General features: G+C 49.2%; 1 protein-coding gene, 1 long non-coding RNA gene and 2 other non-coding genes across 4 annotated transcripts; 3 read left to right on the top strand and 1 right to left on the bottom strand.

The window, feature by feature from the left end:
• The first annotated feature begins 652 nt into the window (after positions 1 to 652).
• On the top strand, positions 653 to 7,559 carry LOC122456792. The gene is made up of 3 exons (XR_006275862.1): positions 653 to 705; positions 4,437 to 4,467; positions 7,488 to 7,559. It is a non-coding gene; the product is annotated as an uncharacterized LOC122456792 (long non-coding RNA).
• A 218-nt stretch (positions 7,560 to 7,777) lies between these two features.
• On the bottom strand, positions 7,778 to 7,968 carry LOC119844001. Its single transcript, XR_005289128.1, has one exon. It is a non-coding gene; the product is annotated as a U2 spliceosomal RNA (small nuclear RNA).
• A 7,775-nt stretch (positions 7,969 to 15,743) lies between these two features.
• LOC119844000 lies at positions 15,744 to 15,934 on the top strand. Its single transcript, XR_005289127.1, has one exon. It is a non-coding gene; the product is annotated as a U2 spliceosomal RNA (small nuclear RNA).
• Positions 15,935 to 20,181: 4,247 nt separating this feature from the next.
• Positions 20,182 to 27,255, top strand: RPLP0 (ribosomal protein lateral stalk subunit P0). Its single transcript, XM_038373880.2, has 8 exons — positions 20,182 to 20,300; positions 20,831 to 20,936; positions 22,789 to 22,964; positions 23,059 to 23,146; positions 23,462 to 23,608; positions 25,442 to 25,627; positions 26,360 to 26,500; positions 27,031 to 27,255. Exons 2-8 carry the CDS (start codon positions 20,883 to 20,885, stop codon positions 27,184 to 27,186), a joined length of 948 nt encoding a protein of 315 aa, XP_038229808.1. The 5' UTR covers positions 20,182 to 20,300; positions 20,831 to 20,882; the 3' UTR covers positions 27,187 to 27,255.
• The last annotated feature ends 623 nt before the right edge of the window (positions 27,256 to 27,878 follow it).

Below are 27,878 nucleotides of genomic sequence, written 5' to 3'. Positions count from 1 at the left end.
TCATTGGCACTGTAGGTCAATTCTCCTCGTATTTCATCAGGTGGTCAAGGGACATTTATTTAGAACATATCACCAGACATTGGCAATACCAAGAGAAATGAGCTACAGTTTCAATGAGAAGCCAAGACAGGTAAGTAGCCAAAATACTACTTTAATGGACTATATTTATTCAGGGACTAAATTCTTGATTACTGAGAGACAATTTACACTCATTACATTTACTTTTCACAAGTTACTCCTAGTATAACTTTTCATAAAACCAGAAGAATGGCCATACTGGGTCAGACCAAGGTCCATCTAGCTGTTTGGTTTTATGCAAGTAGAAAGTTGGCAACCCTAGGGTGGGGCTACTCAGGGAGAACAAGGCTTTAAAAAGCCCGCTCCTCAGTGACCAGAGGAGCTAGGGAACAGGAGCAGCTAATTTGAGTTTTGCCATGAGTTCTCTACGTGAAGGAGGAGCCTGGGGTGAGCTTGTTGTCTGTGGCTGGTGTGTGTTTGCGTTTGTGGTGTGCTTGCTGCTTGATTGAAGTACATAGTGTGGTCTGTTTGTTTGAAGGACCCTGTGCTGAGGCATGGATGGATCAACCCCTAACCAGGGAGTGGGGCTCCTCAGGAAGAACAGGGCTTTAAAAAGCCTGCTCCTAAGGGACCAGAGGAGCTAGCGAACAGGAGCTATAACCTGAGTTCTGTGAGGGGGTTCTCCAGGTGAAGGTGTGTAGTGTGTGTCTCTGTAGTGTGTGTTTGTGGTGCAATATAAGCATACCTAAGGCTGATGTGAAGCAGGGTCTATGGGACAAAGATGTAAAGTCTGTGGTTGAGATGGCTTATTTTAGCGGATGCCTTCAAACAGAATCAGGCGTCTATTGAGGGCAGGCCAGAAAAAGAGGGGTTTAAAGTTGGTGGGAAGGGAGGATCCCATTTTGTCCCTGGGAAGAGAGAAGGGGGCTGGGAGCCTAAACATTCTCTTACCCAAAAACATTCCTCTACTGGTTTCAGAGTAGCAGCCGTGTTAGTCTGTATTCGCAAAAAGAAAAGGAGTACTTGTGGCACCTTAGAGACAAATTTGTTAGTCTCTAAGGTGCCACAAGTACTCCTTTTCTTATTCCTCTACTGGTAACTCCTATCCCAAATCTCCTGTAAAAGCGGAAGAGCCCAGAAGGTGCAATCAGTGCAATTCCACTGATCACCTGAGGAATAAATGCCCTGTGCTAGGAGGAAGCAAGCAAACAATAGTTCGTTAGTTCTGCTGTCTTCAACACAGAGACCCCCCAAGCAATTGAAACCAATCATATTGGTTCTGTGAGGTTAGCCACTGCAGAACCAAATATGGAGCATGTTAAGGCTGTCCAAATTGATGGCAGGTAATACTTGGGGCAGAGGAATACAGGGGCCCAGATCTCTCTGGTTAAGCAGTGTGGGGTCCCAAAGGCCAGTATGTTGCCTGGCCAAATGGCAGAGATTGTGGGGGTGGGCGAAAGCAGATTCTTCATACCACTAGCTAAAATCCATGTGGTTTGGAAGGTGTTTTGACTGGGCGGGTAATGGAACACCTCCTATTTGGCCTGCTCCTGGATAACGATTTTCTCTGTCTACCTCAGGTTATAGCATTTGCCTGCAGAAGGAGGAAATTTTATGCTGGGACCCCCGAGGGGAAGGGGAAGGTCTTGGGAACTGCTGAGAAAATGGGAGAGTCTCCTTGCTTCTTCTGAAGCGAGGGGAAGCCACATGCTTCTAGGTGGGAGGGTGGTTGAAACCAATTCCTACAATGCAGCTGGAGGCAACACCACATCAGGAAGGGATGGGTGCCTGCCAGGGAGAGAACTGTCCAGGTTGCAGCTGAACCAGAGAGAAACCAGGCTCTAGGGAGCAGAGAGATGTGTCCCAGAGAAGGAGCAGGGAATCTCAGAAACCACTGAGGTGGGTGAGGATTTCTGTAACACAGGGAAGCAGGGTGCTTCCAAGTATGGGAGGGGCTGAGACTAGCTCCTTTCCAGCAGAAGGCCTCATGCCCTCAGGCACAGGGGCAGGAGAGGTGTTGTCAGTGATTAAGGAAACTGTCCCAGTTGTTAGCTGGCAGAGTTCTGCAGCTGAAGGAGGGGGCCCAGAGGAGGAAACTGGGGAAGGAATAGTGGGGGTACAGGAGTGTCTCCTCACTAGTCATTTGGGGCAGGATGCCCAGGACACTAGGAGGATGGCGGGGTCAGCATCCCTGCACCCAGGCACTCAGCCTGTGACCCAGGTTTTGAGAAGGACCTGTGTAACTGACCTCCTGGAGGGGAGCAGTCACACAGCTGACTTCTCAGGGACAGAGAGAGGGATGGCGGAGGTTACCCCAATCCACGTCCCAAGTTTTCAAGATGCTATTTCCGATACGTTTTTGGAAAGTAACTGTGTCCCTTTACATCAGGATGCAGCTCCAGTAACAGCAGGGGAGTTGAGACCAGGAAATTTCCCGGTGGTCATTGACCAGAACACAAATGACCCAGCTGACAGAGCGGAGGGGTGTTTCCCCAGGCTGCTGGGAGATGGGGAGCAGTTATGGGAAAGCTGCTGGGAAGAGGTGCAGCTGGTCAAAGGGTAAACACAGCTAGCCCTTTGAGAGCAGGGATAGCGAGTGGTTTGAACATTGGCCTGCTAAACTCAGCGTTGTGAGTTCAATCCATTTAGGGATCTGGGGCAAAAATTGAGGATTGGTCCTGCTTTGAGCAGGGGGTTGGACTAGATCCCTTCCAACCCTGATATTCTGTGATCACAGCCCTCTGGGAGCAGGGAAGGGGAAACACAGGGTAATCCCAAAAGGGGAGCTGGATTGCCTATATTTGTACAGTCCTGGGGTTGGGAGACCGTTCCCCAAAGGGCCAGCCAATGTGCAGGATCCCCCTGGACCCTTATCTTGCCAGAGCCTGAGATATCAAAATGCCAGGAATAGGATTAAATTAAAAGCCTACACAGAGGGAAAAACTGGAGGGAAAGAGACACCTGTGACTGATTACCCAGGGTGTCCTTTGACTCTCTCCCATGTAATGAACAAACTAACCTCAAACTACACTAGCTGAACAGAGGGGCGTAGTATCAAAAAGATACTTGTAAACACCCATCTGTGCCAAAAATTTTGGAATTAATGTTAAGTTCTGGGGATAAGAATTTCAACACAGATGTTAAACCTTTTGAGAATGCTACTTTCCAATTAATACCTGTAAACAGGTTTAAACCTTCTCACAGCAGAGAAACCATAAAAAAAAAAACCACCCTGGTTTGCGGTGTGTGAATGAGGAAACTGAGGCACACTGCCTCATGGCCTTAATGGCTGGATGCCAAGAGAACTATAACAACAAACTTCCTTAGAGATCAATAAACTAAGAGGGGAGGTGTGACGCTCTGTACCTTGGGGGAACACCCTACACACCATGTTCATCTTTGGAAAATGATTGTGTGGTATGCAATGCAAAGTTTGTCATGTTGGGTGCCTTCGGAAGGCTCATAATGCACTGAGCATGGTTCTTATAGCGATGTTATAAATTTCATCTTAATAAAATTATTAAATTGTTACAGTAATTGTTATAGTATGGTTATAATTTCATGTATATAGTTATGAGGCTGAAAATGTATCCTCCTTGCTTAAAGCAAGCCCATGCAAAAACTCTCCAAGAGCAGAGAGGCAGTTCACACCTCGTCAGGGCATGGATGGGGCCTGCTATGCAAGTGGAGAGCTGCATAAGGAGGCTTTCATCCCCATGCCCTTTACTATCCATCAACCCCTAACCAGGGGTGGGGCTATTCAGGGAGAACAAGCTTTAAAAAGCCCTCTCCTAAGGGAGGAGAGAAGTTAGAGAACAGGAGCAGTTAATGTGCGTTTTGCGAGGCAGGTAACCAGATGAAGGAGGTGTAGCTCTGTGACCCTTGGGGTGAGTTTCTTGTCTGTGTGTGTGAGTGTGAGGTGTAGCGTGGTTGCTGCTTCAATGAAGTATCTAGTGTGGTCTGTTCATTTGAGAGAACTTGTGGTGAGCCTAGTGGCCTGCTAGGAAAGTTGACAGCTTCTTAAAGAGGCTTTGATGGCCAAGCCCTTTAGCATCCATCAACCCATAGCAACTTTTGGGGCTCCTCAGGGAGAACGAGTCTTTAAAAAGCCTGCTCCTAAGGGACGAGAGACGCTAGGGAACAGGAAACATAGCCCATGAGGTATGTGTGTGTGCTTACTCCTTGACTGAAGTGTATGGTGTGCTTGGTTTCTTTGAGGGAGCCTGTGCTGAGCCTAACGGACTGCTATGCAAGGCTGAGAGCCTGTTCTTGAAGCTTTCATCCCCCCATCCCTGTAGGACCTGCCAACCCTTCACTTGGGGCTGGGGCTAATCGTGGAGAACGAGTCTTCAAAAAGCCTGCTCCTAAGCGACCAGAAGAGCTAGGAAACAGGAGAGTTCTGTGAGGGAGTTCTCCAGGTGAAGGAGGAGCGACTAGGTGACCCTTGGAGTGAGTTTCTCATCTGTAGCACAGGCCCTGACTCTTGCTTTTGCTGCTGGATGCTTTTGAAGAGGTGTGTGTTTGGGGAGGGTGGAAGGGGCACTCTGAGAGTTTTGGGAGGAGGCTATTTTCTGCATATTTATACACTTTTCACATTCTAGTTACAGAATGTCTCTCGCATTGGTCTCTTCACACTTTTAATAATGATTAAACTGTTATGAACTACATAACCCTTAACCAGGGGGTGGGGCTACTCAGGGAGAACAAGGTTTTTAAAAGCCTGCTCCTAAGGGACCAGGGGAACTAAGGAACAGGAAAGTTTTGGAGGGAGATTAGAGGGGAGTGAGTGTGGGGTGGGGGAGGGGAAGATAAGTTTAAAGAATGTTAATGAAGTTTAAGTAAATAAAACCCCCGATAAAAACAAAAACAGGAAGAAAGTAAAGAGCTGCAGGAGTAAAAAGAGAAGGCAGGCAGAAGTCCAGCAACAGAGTGGGGGCTAGCCAGTTTATTGCACCGAACGTAGGATGTATGATTACTTGGCCTATGGGCTGGAAGAAGACTGCTACGCCATGGCAAACCGTGCAGTAAGTTGTTGGACCATCTCTTCCTGGCTGTAGCTCTGAGGGAGTTGAGTGGGATGGGGAAGAGAATCCTTCAATGATTTTGACGGCCTTGTAGACAGGCTCACTAGAGACCTGTCTGCAGAAATTCCATTGGGGAAGAATGGAAATCAGGGGAACACAGCGAAATTCTCACAGAACCCCAGCGTCTAGCTATAACTACAGCCAGGAAGCCGGGAGAAGAAACACCCGCTATGATCCGACAGCAGATTCCAGGATTCAGAAGCAATAATGGTCAAACTGTCCTAAGGCAATGAGGGAGATCCTCCACGGGCCCTCATCCTACTGTGCCATCCCATCTGAGAGACTCTTCTCATATTCCATGGCTGTGTTTGACCGTGTAGTCCCGAATGATATGCAGCATTCAAGACGCTTCTCGCCCCTGCCCCAGCTCAGCCATGAAGAGGTGCTAGAAGAAGTTGACTTTACAGCACAGGAAATAGTGACAGATGCATGAAGACACACACTATAGCCCCAGGAAAGAAGAACATTTGGTACGACAACTCCTGAAAAATGCAGATCGTGGTTGCCTGGTGCTAACTGCTGTGGCAAAGGTACCTCTCAACAAGGCAAACAGCTCCATAAGGCAGCTGGCGAAGAAGAGGCTGTAACTCCTCTGGAGGGCTAGTAACGAGCACAGGTAGGGAGGCACCAACATCCCTCGAAGGGGTGATCTGTCCGACGCTGCGGCGATCACTTGCGCATTCCATCTTTCGATGTGCCTGGATACTACAGTGAGGAACCTTGTGGCGAGTGCTGTGCGTGACATCATCGGGAAACGAATCGCCATGGCCCCTTCCAGCCAAGATGTCGCCTGGGAGCCGTATTTGGAAGAGACGGGGGAGTCTTTGCTTCACTTTGGACTCATGCCTGCAAGGCAACACAACAGCTGGAAAAGCGTATCGGCAGCTACTCGATGTGGTGTGAGGAACGTCGGGAGCTGGGAGTCCTGCTGCCACGGGTCAAGAACACTGAGCGCACCATCATCACTCTGAGCGCGAGAACTATGCTGGAGAGGACCCTGGAGGATGCCATCCATGGGTCGTACACGGAAAACCGGAGATGGAAGAAGACGTTTTTCATCCAAGCAGAGTTGTAATTTGGGGGAACCAAGTTGATTTTATTTGAAATAGAGTCTACGTGGGGACGTGATGCTGGAATAGGTACTATGCTTATAGCTACGATGCCGGTCAGAGGAGCCCGTCGACCGCACGCCCTGTGGGTCCCAATTTCACTTTCCTCTCTCTAGGGTCGGCTGTAGAGCGATGGCGCCACCTGCTGGTTCTGATTTCAAAGCTTAGTAGAAAAACAAACAACTGCAAGGGCGGGGGAAGCAACTCTCTCACTGACTGCCTGATAGGGGTAAATCGATCCCCACAAAAAGAGAGCTGAATAGAAGAGTAATGAGGAGCACTTCGCAGTGGGAAAGCCTGCCACAAACACTAAATCATGAACGCTCATCACAAAGCTCCTGTGGATGAGCTTAATCTTCTCGCTGCAGGCTCCCACCCCCGTTAAGTGGCCTGTCCCAAGCCACAGCCTAAAAACGAGACGGTAAGTATCATGATTTAGAATTTTTAGAGTAGGCTGGCGGGGGGGAAATCAGGATGGGGACCTCTGGGTGCAGCAGGGGACCTAGGGCCTTCACATGATCTCACAAATCAAGATCCATGGAACATATGCTGGGTGGGGAGAAGAATACAATCAAGTCTAATTCACACAGTTGTTTAATCCATTTTATAAAAAGTAAGTATCACTTCATCAGATGCATGGAGTGAAAAATACAGTAGGCAGGTATAAATATACAGCACATGTAAAGATGGGAGTTGCCTTATCAAGTGTGGGGGGGGAGGGGTCAGGGCTAACGAGGCCAATTCAATCGGGGTGGATGTGGCCCATTCCCAACAGTTGACAAGAAGGAGTGAGTATCGACAGAGGGAAAACTACATTTTGGAGTGACCCAGCCACTCCCAGTCTTTATTCAGGCCTAACGTGATGGTGTCAAGTTTGCAAATTAGTTCCAGTTCTGCGGTTTCTCTCGAAGTCTGTTCTGAAGTTTTTGAAGAATGGCCGCTTTTAAGTCTGTTGGTTGAGTGTCAGGGGAGACTGAAGTGCTCTCCGACTAGTTTATGAATGTTACAATTCTTAATAAGAAAAGGAGTACTTGTGGCACCTTAGAGACTAACAAATTTATTAGAGCATAAGCTTTCGTGAGCTACAGCTCACTTCATCGGATGCACCGATGAAGTGAGCTGTAGCTCACGAAAGCTTATGCTCTAATAAATTTGTTAGTCTCTAAGGTGCCACAAGTACTCCTTTTCTTTTTGAGAATACAGACTAACACGGCTGCTACTCTGAAACCTACAATTCTTAATGTCTGATTTGTGTCCATTTTATTCTTCTGCGTAGGGACAGTCCGGTTTGGCCAATGCACGGGGGAGAGGGGCACTGAAATCGAGTTTACACAAGTTAAGAAGGAAGGTAGGATACATCTGGAGTCAGGCTTAAGGCACGTAGCGGTTACAGGGTTTACAAGACACATACATAGGATGTAACCCGCATAGACCCAGATTGGGGTGTGGGAGTTTTTAAAGCGTCCCTGATAGGACACCCACAGAATAGAGTGAGAACCCAAGTCAGTATTGGGTGTATCAATTTCAACTGATTCTATTCTTTTTAACGGCAATAGTCTCCCCAAGGGGAGGTGCACCGTTCCTGGAGGTACTGCAATACCAGGTCGATGCGTGGAGTGGATGGAGCAAGCTCCTATTCCATCTCCCTGCTCCAAAAATCCATTTAATATATAGTCCTCAGATAGAGGACGTATCAGATATTAAACTGATAAGAACAGATACTACACTTGATCTTAGCCAAAAGGCCGAGAAGCGATAACCACATCCTCAAAAACGAGGCAGCCCTACCTCCGCCACAGCTTTCCACGTCACCACGAGGAGCTCCCACGCGGGGACCAAATGCCATCCATGAGACTTTGACAACTATGAAACTCTAAGTGACAATCGCTCCCCCTAAATGACCCCAATGGAATAATTCAAGCAAGAACTCCCCGCGCAATTCTGCTCAAAGACCGAGAATTCTTTCAGGCTGGTTATTTGGGTTCATCTCGCTGCTCGCCCTGGCTGCTGCCGCGTACTCCTAAATTGCATAAACCCACCCACTTCCTGTGACGTACTCAGTCACTGTTAACTCTTGCAGCAAAACAGATCAAAGAAAATGTGAGCAAGCGCTAGCCGGCCGGGGTGGCCAAACCGCATGCAGCTCCTTTACAGTTACAGTGCGGATCCTGGAGCTCCACGTTTCCCCCGCCCGTTCTCCACCCGGCAGGCGGGGGGCGGGGAGCTCAGGGCTTCTGCCCTGCGGCAGGGTAGTAGGGTAGGGGCTTCTGCTGGAGGAGACCGGTGCCTGCCGCTTTCGATGCACAGAATGCTTAGGGCAGATCGCTTTTCTTGCAGCGTTTTCTAGGCAGACCTCTCTCTCCATGTTCACTTCCGTCTCCCCAAGGATTCCTTTATTTATCAACCGATTTTGGTAAAATTTGAAATGGAGTCATTTTTTTTCTTTTTTAGAGGCCTCTCATATTGCGAGGCCCTAAGCTGTACCTTATTTAGCTTATGCCTTAAACCGGCCCTGGCCCCTGTGCTTTACGGTAGCCCCAATGCTCTTTTCTGCTCTCACATAACTATCTCAAACGGACAATCAGGCTTGCCTAAGGTACTTGCAGTACCAGTCCAGTTCCTCGCTGACTCTTCTCTCTGTAACACAGGGAAGCAGGGTACTTCCAAGTATGGGAGGGGCTGAGACTAGCTCCTTTCCAGCAGAAGGCCTCATGCCCTCAGGCACAGGGGCAGGAGAGGTGTTGTCAGTGATTAAGGAAACTGTCCCAGTTGTTAGCTGGCAGAGTTCTGCAGCTGAAGGAGGGGGCCCAGAGGAGGAAACTGGGGAAGGAATAGTGGGGGTACAGGAGTGTCTCCTCACTAGTCATTTGGGGCAGGATGCCCAGGACACTAGGAGGATGGCGGGGTCAGCATCCCTGCACCCAGGCACTCAGCCTGTGACCCAGGTTTTGAGAAGGACCTGTGTAACTGACCTCCTGGAGGGGAGCAGTCACACAGCTGACTTCTCAGGGACAGAGAGAGGGATGGCGGAGGTTACCCCAATCCACGTCCCAAGTTTTCAAGATGCTATTTCCGATACGTTTTTGGAAAGTAACTGTGTCCCTTTACATCAGGATGCAGCTCCAGTAACAGCAGGGGAGTTGAGACCAGGAAATTTCCCGGTGGTCATTGACCAGAACACAAATGACCCAGCTGACAGAGCGGAGGGGTGTTTCCCCAGGCTGCTGGGAGATGGGGAGCAGTTATGGGAAAGCTGCTGGGAAGAGGTGCAGCTGGTCAAAGGGTAAACACAGCTAGCCCTTTGAGAGCAGGGATAGCGAGTGGTTTGAACATTGGCCTGCTAAACTCAGCGTTGTGAGTTCAATCCATTTAGGGATCTGGGGCAAAAATTGAGGATTGGTCCTGCTTTGAGCAGGGGGTTGGACTAGATCCCTTCCAACCCTGATATTCTGTGATCACAGCCCTCTGGGAGCAGGGAAGGGGAAACACAGGGTAATCCCAAAAGGGGAGCTGGATTGCCTATATTTGTACAGTCCTGGGGTTGGGAGACCGTTCCCCAAAGGGCCAGCCAATGTGCAGGATCCCCCTGGACCCTTATCTTGCCAGAGCCTGAGATATCAAAATGCCAGGAATAGGATTAAATTAAAAGCCTACACAGAGGGAAAAACTGGAGGGAAAGAGACACCTGTGACTGATTACCCAGGGTGTCCTTTGACTCTCTCCCATGTAATGAACAAACTAACCTCAAACTACACTAGCTGAACAGAGGGGCGTAGTATCAAAAAGATACTTGTAAACACCCATCTGTGCCAAAAATTTTGGAATTAATGTTAAGTTCTGGGGATAAGAATTTCAACACAGATGTTAAACCTTTTGAGAATGCTACTTTTCAATTAATACCTGTAAACAGGTTTAAACCTTCTCACAGCAGAGAAACCATAAAAAAAAAAAACAAAAAAAACCCCCTGGTTTGCAGTGTGTGAATGGGGAAACTGAGGCATGCTGCCTCATGGCCTTAATGGCTGGATGCCAAGAGAACTATAACAACAAACTACCTTAGAGATCAGTAAACTAAGAGGGGAGGTGTGACGCTCTGTACCTTGGGGGAACACCCTACACACCATGTTCATCTTTGGAAAATGATTGTGTGGTATCCAATGCAAAGTTTGTCATGTTGGGTGCCTTCAGAAGGCTCATAATGCACTGAGCATGGTTCTTATAGTGATGTTATAAATTTCATCTTAATAAAATTATTAAATTGTTACAGTAATTGTTATAGTATGGTTATAATTTCATGTATACAGTTATGAGGCTGAAAATGTATCCTCCTTGCTTAAAGCAAGCCCATGCAAAAACTCTCCAAGAGCAGAGAGGCAGTTCACACCTCGTCAGGGCATGGATGGGGCCTGCTATGCAAGTGGAGAGCTGCATAAGGAGGCTTTCATCCCTGAGCCTTTTACCACCCATCAACCCCTAACCAGGGGTGGGGCTATTCAGGGAGAACAAGCTTTAAAAAGTCCTCTCCTAAGGGAGAAGAGAAGTTAGAGAACAGGAGCAGCTAATGTGTGTTTTGCGAGGCAGGTAACCAGATGAAGGAGGAGCAGCTCTGTGATCCTTGGGTGAGTTTCTTGTCTGTGGGGGGTGTGTGAGGTGTAGCATGGTTGCTGCTTCAATGCAGTATCTAGTGTGGTCTGTTCGTTTGAGGAAACTTGTGCTGAGCCTAGTGGCCTGCTAGGAAAGTTGACAGCTTCTTAAGGAGGCTTTGATGGGTCAAGCCCTTTAGCATCCATCAACCCTTAGCAGGGTTTGGGGCACCTCAGGGAGAACAAGTCTTTAAAAAGCCTGCTCCTAAGGGACAAGAGACACTAGGGAACAGGAAACTTAGCCCATGGCGGGGGGTGTGTGTGTGTGTGCGTGTGTGTGGTGTGCTTGGTTTCTTTGAGGGAGCCTGTGCTGAGCCTAGCGGACTGCTATGCAAGGCTGAGAGCATGTTCTCGAGGCTTTCATCCTCCCCATCCCTGTAGGACCTGCCAACCCTTTACTCGGGGCTGGGGCTAATCGTGGAATATGAGTCTTTAAAAAGTCTGCTCCTAAGCAACTAGAGGAGCTAGGAAACAGGATAGTTCTACGAGGGAGTTCTCCAGGTGAAGGAGGAGCGACTAGGTGACCTTTGGGGTGAGTTTGGTGTCTGTAGCACAAGTGCTGACTGGGATGGATGCTTTTGAAGAGGTGTGTGTGTTTGGGGATGGAGGGTGAAGGGGGCACTCTGTCAGTTTTTGGGGGAAGCAAATATACTGCACTGTCGGCATTTATACTGCACACTTCTATCCTATTCTAGTTACTGAATGTGTCTCTCGTTATCTTTACTATTTTAAGAATTAAGTTGTTTTGAACTACATAATTATACTATTATGAATTACAGTAGATTAAAATCATTGCAATTACTTAAAAGCGGTCTTCACTAACATCCCAGTTTAAAGACATTATGTACCACTGTAGCTTTCTGGATGAAACTGTCGGCAATCTTATTGACATCTAGGACTCTTGGTATTGTTTTGGGGAGTGTGTGTGTGTGTGTGTGTGTGTGTGTGTGTGTGTGTGTGGCGGGGTGTATGTGCTTACTGAAGTATATAGTGCACATAGACGGCGAGTCAGCATCCCCCAGCCAGCCCTTCCAGGCCCCCTGGGCCACACCACCCGGAGCACCAGTGACGATTTGAAGGGCCTGGGGTTCCTGCTGCAGTAGCAGCAGCCCCAGGCCCTTTTAAATTGCCGGCCCCGGGGACAGATGCTGCCTTTCCCCCCTCCCATCCCCATTGGCGGCTTGGCGGGGTGGGGCAGGGACTTTAAAGTGTTTGTACTTGCAGGGGCGCCAACGGGGGAAGGGGCAGCGACGTTACAGTTACTGCCGCAACAGCGCTTCAAGGACAGTGCTTTGCCGTGGCAGCACTTTAAGGTCCTGTGACTACTCCCTGACCCATAGCTCTTGGGGAGAGGCAGCAGCCAACAGCTGGGAGCTGCAGGAGGGGCCCCCCCTCAGCAGGCACCAGTCTCCTCCAGCAGAAGCCCCGAGCCCCACTATCCTGCAGGGCAGATGCCCTGAGCTCCCCACAGTCTGGTAGGTGGAGAACGGGCGGGGGGGGGGGGGGATGGGGAGGTCTGGGATCCGCACTGTAACTGTAAAAGATCCGTGTGCGGTTTGGGCCCCCTCCCACCCCGGATAGCGCTTGCTCACATCTTCTTTGATCTGTTTTGCTGCCAGACTTAATGGTCATGGAGTACGTCACAGGACGTGGGATGAGGTGCAGAGGGAGAGGGTGGGGGTGTGTGGTGCTTACCTGGGGATCCTGGGCCGGGGGGGGGCTCCATGCGCCGCTACCCCCAGGCTCTGCCCCTGCAGCTTCCTATTGGCCACAGGGGCGCTTGGGGCAGAAGGAGCATGTGTGGACAGACCCTACTCACCCCGCCCAGGGGCCACAGGCAGGGGCCGGCCGCCATGTGGAGCGAGCAGGCAGCAAGCCGCTCCGCTGCCAGTGGTGGGTGGGGGCAAAGAGTGCCCGGGGGTGGAAGGCGGGGCTGAGGGAGAGACCCAGCCTCAACACAGTGCTGGAGTCGGTCCCCGGGCAGGGGTGAAAGTGAGCCGGTACGGGCCAGTACGGTGTACCGGTAAGAAGCCGGTACCAGCTCATACACAGCCCACATTAACGTCCTTGCCGCTTTTGCCTCTCCTGTCGATGGCCCTGCTGGTAGGGTCAGTACCAGCAGGGCCGCTGACAGTGGCTGTGGGGGGAAGAGAAGAGAGAAGGGGCAGCGACGTTAAAGTGCTACCATGGCAAAGGACTGTCCTTAAAGCACAGTTGCAGCAGCGCTTTAACGTCACTACCCCTTCCCCATTGGCGCCTCTGCCGGTATGAGCCCATCTTCCCCCTTCCCTCCCCTCCGCCAAGCCGCCAAAAGGGGTGGGAGGGGGCAAAGGGAGCAGCTGTTCCCAGGGCCGGCAATTTAAGAGGGCCTGGGGCTGCTGCTACTGCAGCTAGAACCCCAGGCCCTTTACATCGCCACTGGCGCCCTGTGTGGTGTGGCCCAGGGGGCCTGGAAGGGCTGGCTGGGGGACGCTGACCCGCCCCGCCCCTTCCCAGGGCTGGAACTGGCCCCAGCCCCCATACTGGTAAGTCTTCAGAGTTACTGTCACCCCTGGCCAGGAATATTCCTGGTGCCCAGGCATATTCCTGGTGCCCAGGCACTATGGTCCCATAGAACTCACCGCCTATGCGCACTATATACTTCAGTAAGCACCCCCCCACACACACACACCCCAACCAAACTCTCCCTAGGGGTCACGTTGTTGCTCCTCCTTCACCCGGAGAACTCCCTCGCAAAACTCGCGTTAGCCACTCCTGTTCACTAGTTCCTCTGCTCACGAGAGTTGGCTTTTTGAAGCCTTATTCTCACATAATACAATCCCACTCTTAAATTTATCCAGCTCTATTTTATATCTAATTTCAGTATTTCTCTACTACTCCATGCTTTGGAATGAGTAATGCCACCCAACCCACCACTAGAAAACTACCCTCAATAGGATTTCCCTCCACAGCTTACCTCTTAATCCTTGGTTTTCCTGAGTTGTGCGTGAGTGTCAGGAATGGAATCAGCTCAGCATAGGGTGTATGGGCAGTGGTTAGACAAGAGTCGGCAAGGAACTGGACTGGTACTGCAAGAAAGTAAGTACCTTAGGCAAGCCTGATTGTCCGTTTGAGATAGTTATGTGAGAGCAGAAAAGAGCATTGGGGCTACCGTAGAGCACAGGGGCCAGGGCCGGTTTAAGGTATAAGCTAACTAAGGTACAGCTTAGGGCCTCGCAATATGAGAGGCCTCTAAAAAAGAAAAAAAACTGACTCCATTTCAAATTTTACCAAAATCGGTTGATAAATAAAGGAGATATGGGAAAAAGAGAAGATTTTCGTTCAAATATGACAAATGTACACATCTGGCAAGACAAAAAGCCCTTACCCTTTACTAATTGTTCATTATTGACAGGTGCAAGGCCAGGGCTGAGGGAAGGGGTGGGCCGGGGGGGGGAATTGCACTTGTAAAATTAGTATTTCTACAAATAAGTGTGCTGTCAGTCTCCTAAGGCAACGTTTTGTCAGTCAGCTGCTACTGGTAAAAATTCTGACCGTGCCTTCATAACTTATTTAAATAAATCACCTCACCCCCGATAAAAATCGGGGGGAAATGTGAGGTCAGAGACGGCAGCGTCATGAAGCAATCCTGCCAAGCTCATACTCGTACGGGACTCGTCCTAGGAGCGAAGTCGTGTATAGCGTCCCCCTTAGCTGGTAGTACCCAGAAGGGTGCCGTCTGTGGTTTACGGTCCAGCATGCTGAGTCGCAGAGTGCCTTCGTTCCTGTTTTTCTTTGTTTTCTTAACTGTTCGTGTGTTTTCTTTCTTCTGATCTGGACATACGTACAATTGTGTATTTTAGTGCGCACGCCGCTTTCTGCCTCGTGAGCTAGCCACGTTTCCCGTGCCTGAGCTTGCAGGTGATCATCTTATGGACTTGAGTCGAGCGGATCTTGAGGAGGATACGTTTGTTTTGGCTTCCCTCCATCAGTTTTGGGAAACTTCACAGTAAATATCAGAGTGCTGACGAAAGGATAAATAGAGGGTTTTGAGAGAAGCGAAGGAAGATCTAGATCTATCTGTATCAAAATATCCTGAGTACTCGGTGAGCAAATTATTTCAAACTATGTGCATATAAGATTTATAGGCTAGTTATTATATTTGCTTGACTATAGGCTAGATTATCTCACTCCAGGCCTGTCTGAAGATTACCATTCTCTCTTTTGCTTGTTGTCACTGTGTGTGTCCCCGCTGTGTATTCTCAAGATTAATTAGTGGTCCTTGGGGAGACGGAAGTGAACATGGAGAGAGAGGTCTGCCTAGAAAACGCTGCAAGAAAAGCGATCTGCCCTAAGCATTCTGTGCATCGAAAGCGGCAGGCACCGGTCTCCTCCAGCAGAAGCCCCTACCCTACTACCCTGCCGCAGGGCAGAAGCCCTGAGCTCCCCGCCCCCCGCCTGCCGGGTGGAGAACGGGCGGGGGAAACGTGGAGCTCCAGGATCCGCACTGTAACTGTAAAGGAGCTGCATGCGGTTTGGCCACCCCGGCCGGCTAGCGCTTGCTCACATTTTCTTTGATCTGTTTTGCTGCAAGAGTTAACAGTGACTGAGTACGTCACAGGAAGTGGGTGGGTTTATGCAATTTAGGAGTACGCGGCAGCAGCCAGGGCGAGCAGCGAGATGAACCCAAATAACCAGCCTGAAAGAATTCTCGGTCTTTGAGCAGAATTGCGCGGGGAGTTCTTGCTTGAATTATTCCATTGGGGTCATTTAGGGGGAGCGATTGTCACTTAGAGTTTCATAGTTGTCAAAGTCTCATGGATGGCATTTGGTCCCCGCGTGGGAGCTCCTCGTGGTGACGTGGAAAGCTGTGGCGGAGGTAGGGCTGCCTCGTTTTTGAGGATGTGGTTATCGCTTCTCGGCCTTTTGGCTAAGATCAAGTGTAGTATCTGTTCTTATCAGTTTAATATCTGATACGTCCTCTATCTGAGGACTATATATTAAATGGATTTTTGGAGCAGGGAGATGGAATAGGAGCTTGCTCCATCCACTCCACGCATCGACCTGGTATTGCAGTACCTCCAGGAACGGTGCACCTCCCCTTGGGGAGACTATTGCCGTTAAAAAGAATAGAATCAGTTGAAATTGATACACCCAATACTGACTTGGGTTCTCACTCTATTCTATGGGTGTCCTATCAGGGACGCTTTAAAAACTCCCACACCCCAATCTGGGTCTATGCGGGTTACATCCTATGTATGTGTCTTGTAAACCCTGTAACCGATACGTGCCTTAAGCCTGACTCCAGATGTATCCTACCTTCCTTCTTAACTTGTGTAAACTCGATTTCAGTGCCCCTCTCCCCCGTGCATTGGCCAAACCGGACTGTCCCTACGCAGAAGAATAAAATGGACACAAATCAGACATTAAGAATTGTAACATTCATAAACTAGTCGGAGAGCACTTCAGTCTCCCCGGACACTCAACCAACAGACTTAAAAGCGGCCATTCTTCAAAAACTTCAGAACAGACTTCGAGAGAAACCGCAGAACTGGAACTAATTTGCAAACTTGACACCATCACGTTAGGCCTGAATAAAGACTGGGAGTGGCTGGGTCACTCCAAAATGTAGTTTTCCCTCTGTCGATACTCACTCCTTCTTGTCAACTGTTGGGAATGGGCCACATCCACCCCGATTGAATTGGCCTCGTTAGCCCTGACCCCTCCCCCCCCCACACTTGATAAGGCAACTCCCATCTTTACATGTGCTGTATATTTATACCTGCCTACTGTATTTTTCACTCCATGCATCTGATGAAGTGATACTTACTTTTTATAAAATGGATTAAACAACTGTGTGAATTAGACTTGATTGTATTCTTCTCCCCACCCAGCATATGTTCCATGGATCTTGATTTGTGAGATCATGTGAAGGCCCTAGGTCCCCTGCTGCACCCAGAGGTCCCCATCCTGATTTCCCCCCCGCCAGCCTACTCTAAAAATTCTAAATCATGATACTTACCGTCTCGTTTTTAGGCTGTGGCTTGGGACAGGCCACTTAACGGGGGTGGGAGCCTGCAGCGTGAAGATTAAGCTCATCCACAGGAGCTTTGTGATGAGCGTTCATGATCTAGTGTTTGTGGCAGGCTTTCCCACTGCGAAGTGCTCCTCATTACTCTTCTATTCAGCTCTCTTTTTGTGGGGATCGATTTACCCCTGTCAGGCAGTCAGTGAGAGAGTTGCTTCCCCCGCCCTTGCAGTTGTTTGTTTTTCTACTAAGCTTTGAAATCAGAACCAGCAGGTGGCGCCATCGCTCCACAGCCGACCCTAGAGAGAGGAAAGTGAAATTGGGACCCACAGGGCGTGCGGTCGACGGGCTCCTCTGACCGGCATCGTAGCTATAAGCATAGTACCTATTCCAGCATCACGTCCCCACGTAGACTCTATTTCAAATAAAATCAACTTGGTTCCCCCAAATTACAACTCTGCTTGGATGAAAAGCGTCTTCTTCCATCTCCGGTTTTCCTTGTACGACCCATGGATGGCATCCTCCAGGGTCCTCTCCAGCATAGTTCTCGCGCTCAGAGTGATGATGGTGCGCTCGGTGTTCTTGACCCGTGGCAGCAGGACTCCCAGCTCCCGACGTTCCTCACACCACATCGAGTAGCTGCCGATACGCTTTTCCAGCTGTTGTGTTGCCTTGCAGGCATGAGTCCAAAGTGAAGCAAAGACTCCCCCGTCTCTTCCAAATACGGCTCCCAGGCGACATCTTGGCTGGAAGGGGCCATGGCGATTCGTTTCCCGATGATGTCACGCACAGCACTCGCCACAAGGTTCCTCACTGTAGTATCCAGGCACATCGAAAGATGGAATGCGCAAGTGATCGCCGCAGCGTCGGACAGATCACCCCTTCGAGGGATGTTGGTGCCTCCCTACCTGTGCTCGTTACTAGCCCTCCAGAGGAGTTACAGCTTCTTCTTCGCCAGCTGCCTTATGGAGCTGTTTGCCTTGTTGAGAGGTACCTTTGCCACAGCAGTTAGCACCAGGCAACCACGATCTGCATTTTTCAGGAGTTGTCGTACCAAATGCTCTCCTTTCCTGGGGCTATAGTGTGTGTCTTCATGCTTCCGTCACTATTTCCTGTGCTGTAAAGTCAACTTCTTCCAGCACCTCTTCATGGCTGAGCTGGGGCAGGGGCGAGAAGCGTCTTGAATGCTGCGTATCATTTGGGACTACACGGTCAAACACAGCCATGGAGCATGAGAAGAGTCTCTCGGATGGGATGGCACAGTAGGATGAGGGCCCGTGGAGGATCTCCCTCATTGCCTTAGGACAGTTTGACCATTATTGCTTCTGAATCCTAGAATCTGCTGTCGGATCATAGCGGGTGTTTCTTCTTCCGGCTTCCTGGCTGTAGTTATAGCTAGACGCCGGGGTTCTGTGAGAATTTCGCTGTGTTCCCCTGATTTCCATTCTTCCCCAATGGAATTTCTGCAGACAGGTCTCTAGTGAGCCTGTCTACAAGGCCGTCAAAGTCATTGAGGGACTCTCTCCCCCATCCCACTCAACTCACTCAGAGCTACAGCAAGGAAGCGATGGTCCAACACCTTACTGCATGGTTTGCCATGGCGTAGCAGTCTGCCGCCAGCCTATAGGCCAGGTAATTGTACATCCTACGTTTGGTGCAATAAACTGGCTAGTCCCCACTCTGTTGCTGGACTTCTGCCTGCCTTCTCTTTTTACTCCTGCAGCTCTTTCCTTTCTTCTTGTTTTTGTTTTTATCAGGGGGGCGTTTTATTTACTTAAACTTCATTAACAATCTTTAAACTTATCTTCCCCTCCCTCTTCCCCCAACACACTCACTCCCCTCTAATCTCCCTCCAAAACTTTCCTGTTCCTCAGTTCCCCTGGTCCCTTAGGAGCAGGCTTTTAAAAACCTTGTTCTCCCTGAGTAGCCCCACCCTCTGGTTAAGGGTTATGTAGTTCATAACAGTTTAATCATTATTAAAAGTGTGAAGAGACCAATGCGAGAGACATTCTGTAACTAGAATGTGAAAAGTGTATAAATATGCGGAAAATAGCCTCCTCCCAAACTGGCAGAGTGCCCCCTCCACCCTCCCCAAACACACACCTCTTCAAAAGCATCCAGCAGCAAAAGCAAGAGTCAGCGCCTGTGCTACAGACGAGAAACTCACCCCACGAGTCACCTAGTCGCTCCTCCTTCACCTGCAGAACTGCCTCCCAAAAGTCAGGTTAGCTGTTCCTGTTCGCTAGCTCCTCTGGTTGCTTCGGAGCAGGCTTTTTAAAACCTTGTTCTCCCTGAGGAGCCCCATTCCCTGGTTAGGCGTTGATAGGTGCTAAAGGGCGTGGCCATCAAATCCTCCTTATGAAGCTCTCAACTTTCCTAGCAGGCCTCTAGGTGCAGCACAGGGTCCCTCCAAGGAACAGACCACACTAGGGGTGGTTTTCACACGCCCATACCCAGGCCAGTGCAGCTGGGGTCTTTAGTAGTTTCTTCCTCCTCCCATCTTGTGAGACTGGTGAGTGGTAAGGAGAAACTCTGCCAGCTTCTGGCAGGGCTGCCCTTCACAAGGCAGTTGGAGCATCTCGTGTCATCACCAGACAAGCTCCTGGCCTGTCTGAAATCCTCTCACGCGTGGAAAACTCAGGAGATACTATTATTATGTCAGCCCCATCTCCATTGCCCTGTGCAGGGAAACAGAGAGTGGGTCAGAGTGGCCCCAATGCCATTGTGGTCTGAGCAGCTCAGGTAACAGGAGCGTAATTTAGAGCAGCCCTGAGGCACAACAGGGTTAGTACGGCTGTGGCATGTTGGGCATATGGACTGAACTCCCCTTCCGGGCCTCACCCCTGCCAGGCATCGGAGGGATGTCAGAGATGATGTCACAATACTGGCTCCATTGGGTGTGGGAGGCTGCAGGATGCCATGGGGAAAATCAGAGGGCAGGTTTTGGTGGTCCCTAGGCCCCGTGGCTGCAGCCCAGTCTCCCAATCAACTGGCGTGGAGGGGAAGGGGGGGAATATCTCTCATCCAGAAGTCCCCATGCATCCGATGAAGTGAGCTGTAGCTCACGAAAGCTTATGCTCTAATAAATTTGTTAGTCTCCAAGGTGCCACGGGTACTCCTTTTCTTTTTGCGAATACAGACTAACACGGCTGCTACTCTGAAACCATCCAGAAGGGGGAGCCCTAGCAGGAGTTAGCGTTCTATGTGCTGCTACTGCCCCTTTAAATGAGAGCACCTTCATCCTTCGGCTTTGTGAATGACAAGTTTTCTGTCCAATAGCCGGGAGGGACTCGACTGGTCACCTGGATTGACGTTTACTTGAATCCAATAGATTGAGCGTGGCCGGAGGTCACCTATCGCTGATTGGCTGTGGCCGGAGTATAAGAAGAGAAGAGGAGGCGGGCGCGCTCTCTTTTCTTTCCCGGAGCTCTCGTGGGAGGTGGGTGTCCGGAGTGGGGGCGGCCTGCGGGGCACTCGGCCGCGCTCAGCCCCCGGCCGGGGCGGAAATCACGGGGATCCAGGCGAGTCGGCCTCACCCCGGGGCTCCCCGGCTTGCTGGGGCCCGCGGCGGCTCCGGGTGTCGCTAGGCCTCGGGCCTGGCCACGCGGGGCCGGGCTGATCCCGGATCCCGATGCCCGAGGGGCCTCTTCGTCTCCTCTACGGGATCCCGTGAGGGGCGCCCGCCCCCCGGCGCGGGGTTGGAGGGAGCCGGGGGTGCCCGGGGCCCACGGACGCCCCGCTGCTAGTGCAGGGGACACACAGACTGTAGGTTCCTCGGCTCCCCGGGGCAATCCCGCAGCGGCTCCGTTTTCTAAAACCCTGGATACAGTCTCCACTCTAAGCCCCGCTTGATCGTTTGGGGGCCGGGCCGGGGCATCCCCTTATCAGGCCGGGGGTGGGAGGCCGGGGCATAGGCGGCGGTGGCAGTGATCTGGCTGAACCCTGGTTTCCCGACCTCGTCTCCTGCAGGTAACAGCTTGTCTTTAAACCCTTCGTGGCAATCCTTGGAAGCACCGTCGAGATGCCCAGGGAAGACAGAGCTACGTGGAAGTCCAACTATTTCCTGAAAATCATTGTAAGTGTCTCCCTTGGGGTGTGTTCGAGACAATCTGGATCAGGGGCTGGGGCTGGGATGGACTCTTGCCGCTCCTGGCTCAGTCTGCCTTGGCCGCTCTCTGGACTGCACCTGCAAACGAGCACCCTAGGTTAATCCTAATGCCGTATAGATCCGTGGGGTGGCACATGGGAAGGGGGGCTGTTGTGTTTGACAGCAAGGCAAGAGCCAGCCTCATCATTAACACAGAGCTGCAGTTTGCAGAGGTTACGGGATGGAGGAGGAGCAAGCTGTGCTGGGACTGTGGATCTCCATAGGCTGTAGTTCCACACCGTGGTTAATGGCAATTTGCTCCGTTGTATACCAATGAGGTGCAGTCCTCAGGCTCCTGGAAAGTTGCCAGTGAAGTAGCTGAGTGGGCAAAAACTGAGTAGCACTATTGCAGCTGGGTCTAGAGCAGTGGTTCCCAAACTTTTCACCATCATGCTTCCTTCTTACCCTTCCCCTGCCTGAGCCAGAGTGGGATGGGGGTGGGGGAACGCAGACGGGGGCAAGGGGGCCTCAGCTGAGGGCAGGAGTGGAGCTCTGGCTGAGGCCAGCAGATGGGGTGCTGGGCTAGGAGTGGAGCTGGGTGGCGCTCCCTCCCCACCCCCTGTGGGAGCTGGCTCGGGCCTCAGCTGTGTTCCCCCAAACATTCCTCTGTGCCCACCCTCACCCCACAGTTTGGGTACCTCTGACCAAGAGCCTGGTACTCCACATTTCCCTGCTGGTGGCTGCTATTAGCGACTCTGAAGACTTTTCTAGATGTTACATCCAAATTTCATCAGAAGGGTTCTCAGTAGGCTCCTTCAAGTGATCTTTGAAATAGTCACTTGCACAGCTGTTGTCTCTCCTACAATGAATATACCTGCCATTGGCAGGGTTTTGAACATTTTAAAAGCAATTGGGAAGCCTGAGTAAGATCCCCAGAACACTTGAATCTGGAAAGAATTAAACCAGGCTACTAAGAATGGAGTCCACGGCAATCACAAATAAATCCTTCAGAACAGCCCTGTCAATGTTGGTGCTGCTTCATAATTGAATATCATTTGTATTTTTAATGCCTCGATGTGTTCTGTAGCAGTGAGATACTGTTCACAGTGACGGTGTAAGCAAAAGTAGTATTGGCAAAAGAGCCACACATCCGAGCCTCCTTAATGGAGAGCATTATCAAGTTGTTGACTCTTTACGAGGGATCCTTTCAGAGAAACTGCATTAACATCTTTACAGGCATAAACATCACATCTCAGCTAAGCTCCTGGTACGTCCTGACTGTGCTTTATTTGGAGGGTTGAAATGCATCTCATTTAGCATGTTTGTCTCCCTTAAATGTGCCTTGGGACTCCTTTATTTCCTCTTGGGGGTCATCAGAGAGCTGCTGGTATGTAACTTTTTTCAGAAAGAATTGCACTCTGCATTTTCTGTAGCATTGGGTTGGCAGACTTATAACCATATGTTTTAAACAATGGCTCGCTCCCTGTCAACCTAAAGAGACTGAAAATTGGCACATCAGGGTTGGTTTGGAGACTTGTGGGGGAAAGGAGGGAAGTACCCCCAGAGTGGCAGATAGTGAGACAATTTATTTGATTAGTGCACATACTGGTTGCTGAGTGGAATGTGTACCAATATTTGTACACAGGTTCTGGCTGGTAACATTGGGTCAGATTTCTTAGCTTAGCACACAGTAGCTCCCATTTATGCACCTAAATGGAGTTAGTGGGTGCTAAGCACTTGTGGAAATCTGGCCATTTCATTAAGGTGCCTAAATGGGACCTAATGTTACTCTATACCCTGGTCTAGGTTTCTTTGTAAAACTCATTTGTTCTTTCTGTAGCAACTCCTGGATGATTATCCAAAATGCTTCATCGTGGGAGCAGACAATGTAGGATCCAAACAGATGCAGCAGATCCGCATGTCCCTGCGTGGGAAGGCTGTTGTGCTGATGGGGAAGAACACCATGATGCGCAAAGCTATCCGTGGTCATCTGGAGAATAACCCTGCTCTGGAAAAGTGAGTAAAATAGTGTGATTCCACACCCTGTTTCCTGGGGAAGACAGTATGTTCTCTGGAGGAGTGAAACTGAATGGTGCTGTCTTTCCTCTAGGCTGTTGCCTCATATCCGTGGGAATGTGGGCTTTGTGTTCACCAAGGAGGATCTGACTGAGATCAGGGACATGCTGTTGGCTAACAAGGTAAGCGAGGAGGACACTATTGTTATAGTGCGTCTGCTCAGGAAGGTCTTGGGGCCTGATCTGAAGGAAGGAGAGAGTGTAACACTGAACGTTCTCTGTGGATGTGTGATTTTTAGAATGAGCAAGAACTGGGAACCAGGCATTTCCTGTGTTGTACTCAGAGTGCTGCCACGGACTTGCTGTGACCTCAGTTTCCCCAGACTAATTGGGAGATGCTGATCTCACAGAAGTGCTGTGAGGATGAATTAGTGTCTATATAGTACTGTCTGAAAGCCAAGCATTATTTTGCTTTCTCTTCTTGCACTGTCTTGTCAGGTGCCAGCTGCTGCTCGAGCAGGTGCCATTGCCCCTTGTGATGTCACTGTGCCAGCCCAGAACACTGGTTTGGGTCCCGAGAAGACCTCCTTCTTCCAGGCTTTGGGCATCACCACGAAGATCTCCAGGGGTACCATTGAAATCCTGGTGAGTGCAGAGCAAAGTTCAGTGTGCTACTAGCAAGTAAAAGGTCATTCACAGCTATTTAGCTGCTCCTATATATTGGATGGCCCTGGTTGGACAGTTTGGCAATTCCACTGAAGTTAGGACTATAGATTTGTAGCTAGTTCATCCCTACATCCCCATGTCTTGTGCGGCTTTCCATGGCACAAGATCGATCCCCACCTTCTATTGAGGACTTTGGAGGCATGTCTCTAAAGCATCTTAAAAGGAAAATAGCAGAGTAATGTGACAACAATAGGACATTGCATGACAAAGAAATCCTAATCAAATAGGAAGCTGTCAGAGAAATTGGGCTGGATAAGTTCTTTCTGCCTCTTGCCAAGCAGGGTGGCAGGGTTGTCTGAGCAGCTGATCTCCCATCCCTAACCTCTCAGATGCCTTTACCAGATGGCAAAGCAGGTCTGATTTGCTGACTGAGAGCCTGCAAATGCCCTCATCAATGGCCCACTCATTCATCTATATGACTCCATGCTGTAATTGAAGTGTATGTCATGGGCTTGATGCAGGAATGACTGGGTGAGGTTTTCTGGACTGTGTTGAGGAGGAGGTTAGACAAGATGACCATAATGGTCCTATTTGGCCTGAAGAAGTGTTTTTTTTTTTTTTTTTTTTTTTTTTTTTTTACCCACAAAAGCTTATGCCCAAATAAATCTGTTAGTCTTTAAGGTGCTTATTGTTTTTGTGGATACAGACTAACATGGCTACCCCTCTGCTATTTGGCCTTAAAATCTCTCCCAGCAGCCCTCTCCCTTGTAAAATACTCTTGGGAGGGGTGACCCGCTTACATGGAAGAGCAGCATTGCCAGTCTCCTGCCCCTGCTTAGGCTTGGGAGGCCAGTGCTTTCCCTCCCTGTGAAATACAGCAGGTGTGGTGGTAAAGGGGAGCTGTGTGAGGACATGGACTGGTATTTCACTGTGGGGCAATTTGAGGGAGAAGTTCCTTGCTCTCTTGCCATTCTTGGAGGTGGGAAAAGTGGGGCCTGAGGCTGCTTCTGAGGGCCAGGTGCCTATCGAATTACTCCCCTTCATCAGTTCAGGTAAATCTAGATAGTGGCTAGTGTTGGCAGTATTCTCATTTACTTGGAAGAGTTGGGAAAATAAAAGGGGTAACTTCTGCTAACTAGTGGTGTAGGTAATAGTACATGTTTAGTAATGCGAGAGAGGAATTTCAAGCCCAAGTCCGTTAGTTTTGGCAAAGGGTTTTTGAAAAAAGATGAGTCCCTGAACAGTTTCAAGAAAGGTGAGGTTTTGAAAGGCTTATCAGTGAGTATCGATCCATTTTTGACAAAACTGCCCTCACAAATTCAGACTATTTAGGTAACTGCTGCTCTGTGAGGAATAGTAAGTATAAAGATTAACACGTGTATAAAAACTTTGACATAATCTTAATGCCAGTGATGTTGCTGCTCTATCTTCAGTAATCTTTAAAGCCAGATGTCTAGTTTGACTCTTGTGGAGAAGAAGGGTTTAGTTCCTTCTAGCTGGGCACACCTGTACTTTGGGTATGAGAAACTCTGGTTTGAGTGGTTAATGGGACAGCCTAGGTCTAGATGATGTGTTAAATGTAGCTGATTCCATTTGCACATCTCATAATTATGGACCTCGCTTTGAAACGTGCCATCTGCTTTGCTTAGCTGAGCTTTGAATTTGTTTTGATACAGAATCATTTGTGGGTCTAACTCCTTCAGTCCCATCTACAGATGTTTGTAATGGGAAGCTGAACCTTGCTGCGGCTCTGTGCCTGAGTTTTAACCCCTGTAGCAGTTTGTTGCTCACTATTCCCTCTTTGACTTTCAGAGTGATGTGCAGCTGATCAAGACTGGAGATAAAGTGGGAGCCAGCGAAGCGACCTTGCTGAACATGTTGAATATTTCCCCATTCTCCTTTGGGCTGATTATCCAGCAGGTGTTTGACAATGGCAGCATTTACAATCCTGAAGTGTTGGACATCACCGAGGAGACTCTGCACAGACGCTTCTTGGAAGTAAGAGTTGTTTGCCTGTGCTATATGCCTTGTCTACTTTATTCTGTGTAGTTATGGGGACAGATTAAGTGCTTGAGTATCTAATCTGAAGTTCAGGAGGGCCGTGTGTGTGTGTTTTTTTTTTTTTTTTTTCCTTTTGAATTGTGAATGAGACTAGCACTGAATTCTAAAAGTGATTTTTACAGCGCTACAGTCCTGAATAACAAGGTTATTGGCCTGGTATGGTCCCTTTAAAACTGGTCTGTGCCATTTCATTGCCCTCCAGAGTTGGGAGTTCCAGATGCAAGTGTGTGTCAGCCTGCTGTCCAGCACCCCAATTTTCCCAAGGTGTTTTGATGTTCCCTATTACCTTTGGAAAATAGAGGAAGTGTGAATCGTGGCTTTGCCATACAGTAGTCTTCTTGGTGGGTTGTATCGTGCATCCCTGAATGCTGGAAATTTTGATTTGCAACATGGATGTGTTTTCTACTGCGAGCGATGTTCCATTCTGTTGGCTATCTGTTATGTATGAAATGCAGAGAATACAAAATCTGGAAACACCTTTAACACTCGTTACAAGGGATGTGGTTAAGGCTGCCTCTTGTATATCTCCATTGCCAGAACCACGCAATTCTCTCACCCATAGTACCCTTTATTATGCTTGCACATATTGTTATTGATGGTTATGTTTACTTGCAATATAATTCTCAGAGCTGAATGCTTGGAATATGACTTTCTTTCCCTCTTCCTCAGGGCGTTCGTAACGTAGCTAGCATTTGTCTGCAAATTGGCTACCCAACCATCGCTTCTGTGCCTCACTCCATCATCAATGGGTACAAGCGAGTCCTAGCTGTGGCTGTGGAGACTGAATACACCTTCCCATTGGCTGAAAAGGTAAAGTATGAGTTAGACAGACTGGAATAGATTGTGCACTGACTTAAGGCTCACAGACTGGTCTTTGAGCCTGAGCCCTTAAAGATCTAGAAGGTTGTATGTTAGAGATCTGCACTGAAAAGAGGCCTTGAACAGTGTGAAGTGCATTTAACTGCATTGCAGCCAGGGGGAATTCCTTGCTTTGTGGAGGTGCAGTTCTGCCTCTTCACTCCTCAATCCTAGGAGCAGTTTACTGGCAAGGAGGGTGTGGAATGTGTTTTCTGAGAGCATCCCTGGTCCTCTTCTCATATGATAAGGCAAGGTTGCCCTCCTTGGTTGGTTGTCTTCAGTTTGTTTGTATAATGCATCCCTTGGGTTGCTAGCAAGTTGCTTGCATGGCCTTTGGGGTTGCAAAGGTTGTGCTCCCTGCTCTTAATTCCTGTGGAGACCCACTAATACCTCATCTGTTTTCAGTCTGGCAGTAGGATAGTAGATGTAAATTGTGACCCGTTTGTTCCCTGAAATTACTATATGCTTTTATCCTCTTACAGGTAAAGGCCTTCCTAGCTGACCCCTCAGCCTTTGTGGCTGCTGCCCCTGTGGCGGCTGAAGCTGCAACTCCTGCTGCTGCTGCTCCAGCCAAAGAGGAAGTAAAGGAGGAATCAGAGGAGTCTGATGAGGATATGGGATTTGGTCTCTTTGACTAACCCCTGCCACACACTCACCACTTCATCAACTGGTTTAATTAGAGAAATAAAGTGCTATTTTACACCCTCTATTGTGTGTTTATCTTGGGTGGGGGGGGAGGAATTATCATGCATGAACTTTTCATTGGTGTGAAACTTAATATATGGATTTTGAATCTAAAGATGTACTTTTTTGATTTTGCCTTCAATCATAAACACGTACCAAAACAGCCATAAAATAATTTCAAGAAACCTTCAACTAACTTTCTCCTGCAGGTGAGAGCTAGAGGGATCTACACATATCAAATACTAGTCATGTCACTTAATGAATTCTGCCTTGGCTACACTGGAATGTTACTGTGAATTAAAGTAGAGTGTGAATTTAAAGTGCAAGAGATATTCCAGCATCACTCTGTGTGGACGCTATAGTTATTCAGTTGTGTAGACAAGCCCTTAGGCTAGCAGGACTTGAGCTAGTGTACTAAAAATAGCAATGTGGATGTTGTGGGTCAGGTGCCAGCACAGGCTTTCAGTCTTACGAAAACCCCTGGGTCTGAGCTCAGGTGGCTAGCCTGAGTGTCTGCTGGAGCCATGAGGCACAGCAAATGTGCTCAATGAATCACTGATAACTGCAGGCAAATAAGCAGCGTCCCTGCCCTGAGGAGCAGAATACATTAAACCGCATACACAATGAAAACTAAGGCCATGGTTTA

Source organism: Dermochelys coriacea, chromosome 15 (genome assembly GCF_009764565.3).
Source record: "Dermochelys coriacea isolate rDerCor1 chromosome 15, rDerCor1.pri.v4, whole genome shotgun sequence".
Taxonomy (NCBI): Eukaryota; Metazoa; Chordata; order Testudines; family Dermochelyidae; genus Dermochelys; species Dermochelys coriacea.
Note: the sequence above shows the minus strand (reverse complement) of the source record. Positions and strands in the feature narration are given on the sequence as shown.

What these genes read in the sequence shown, in the direction of transcription:
- RPLP0 (XM_038373880.2), top strand. Translation starts at nt 20,883, where the DNA reads ATGCCCAGGGAAGACAGAGCTACGTGGAAGTCCAACTATTTCCTGAAA. An exon ending in ACTATTTCCTGAAAATCATT is followed by an intron (nt 20,937 to 22,788) that starts GTAAGTGTCTCC and finishes TTCTTTCTGTAG; the next exon opens with CAACTCCTGGATGATTATCC. An exon ending in TGCACAGACGCTTCTTGGAA is followed by an intron (nt 25,628 to 26,359) that starts GTAAGAGTTGTT and finishes CCTCTTCCTCAG; the next exon opens with GGCGTTCGTAACGTAGCTAG.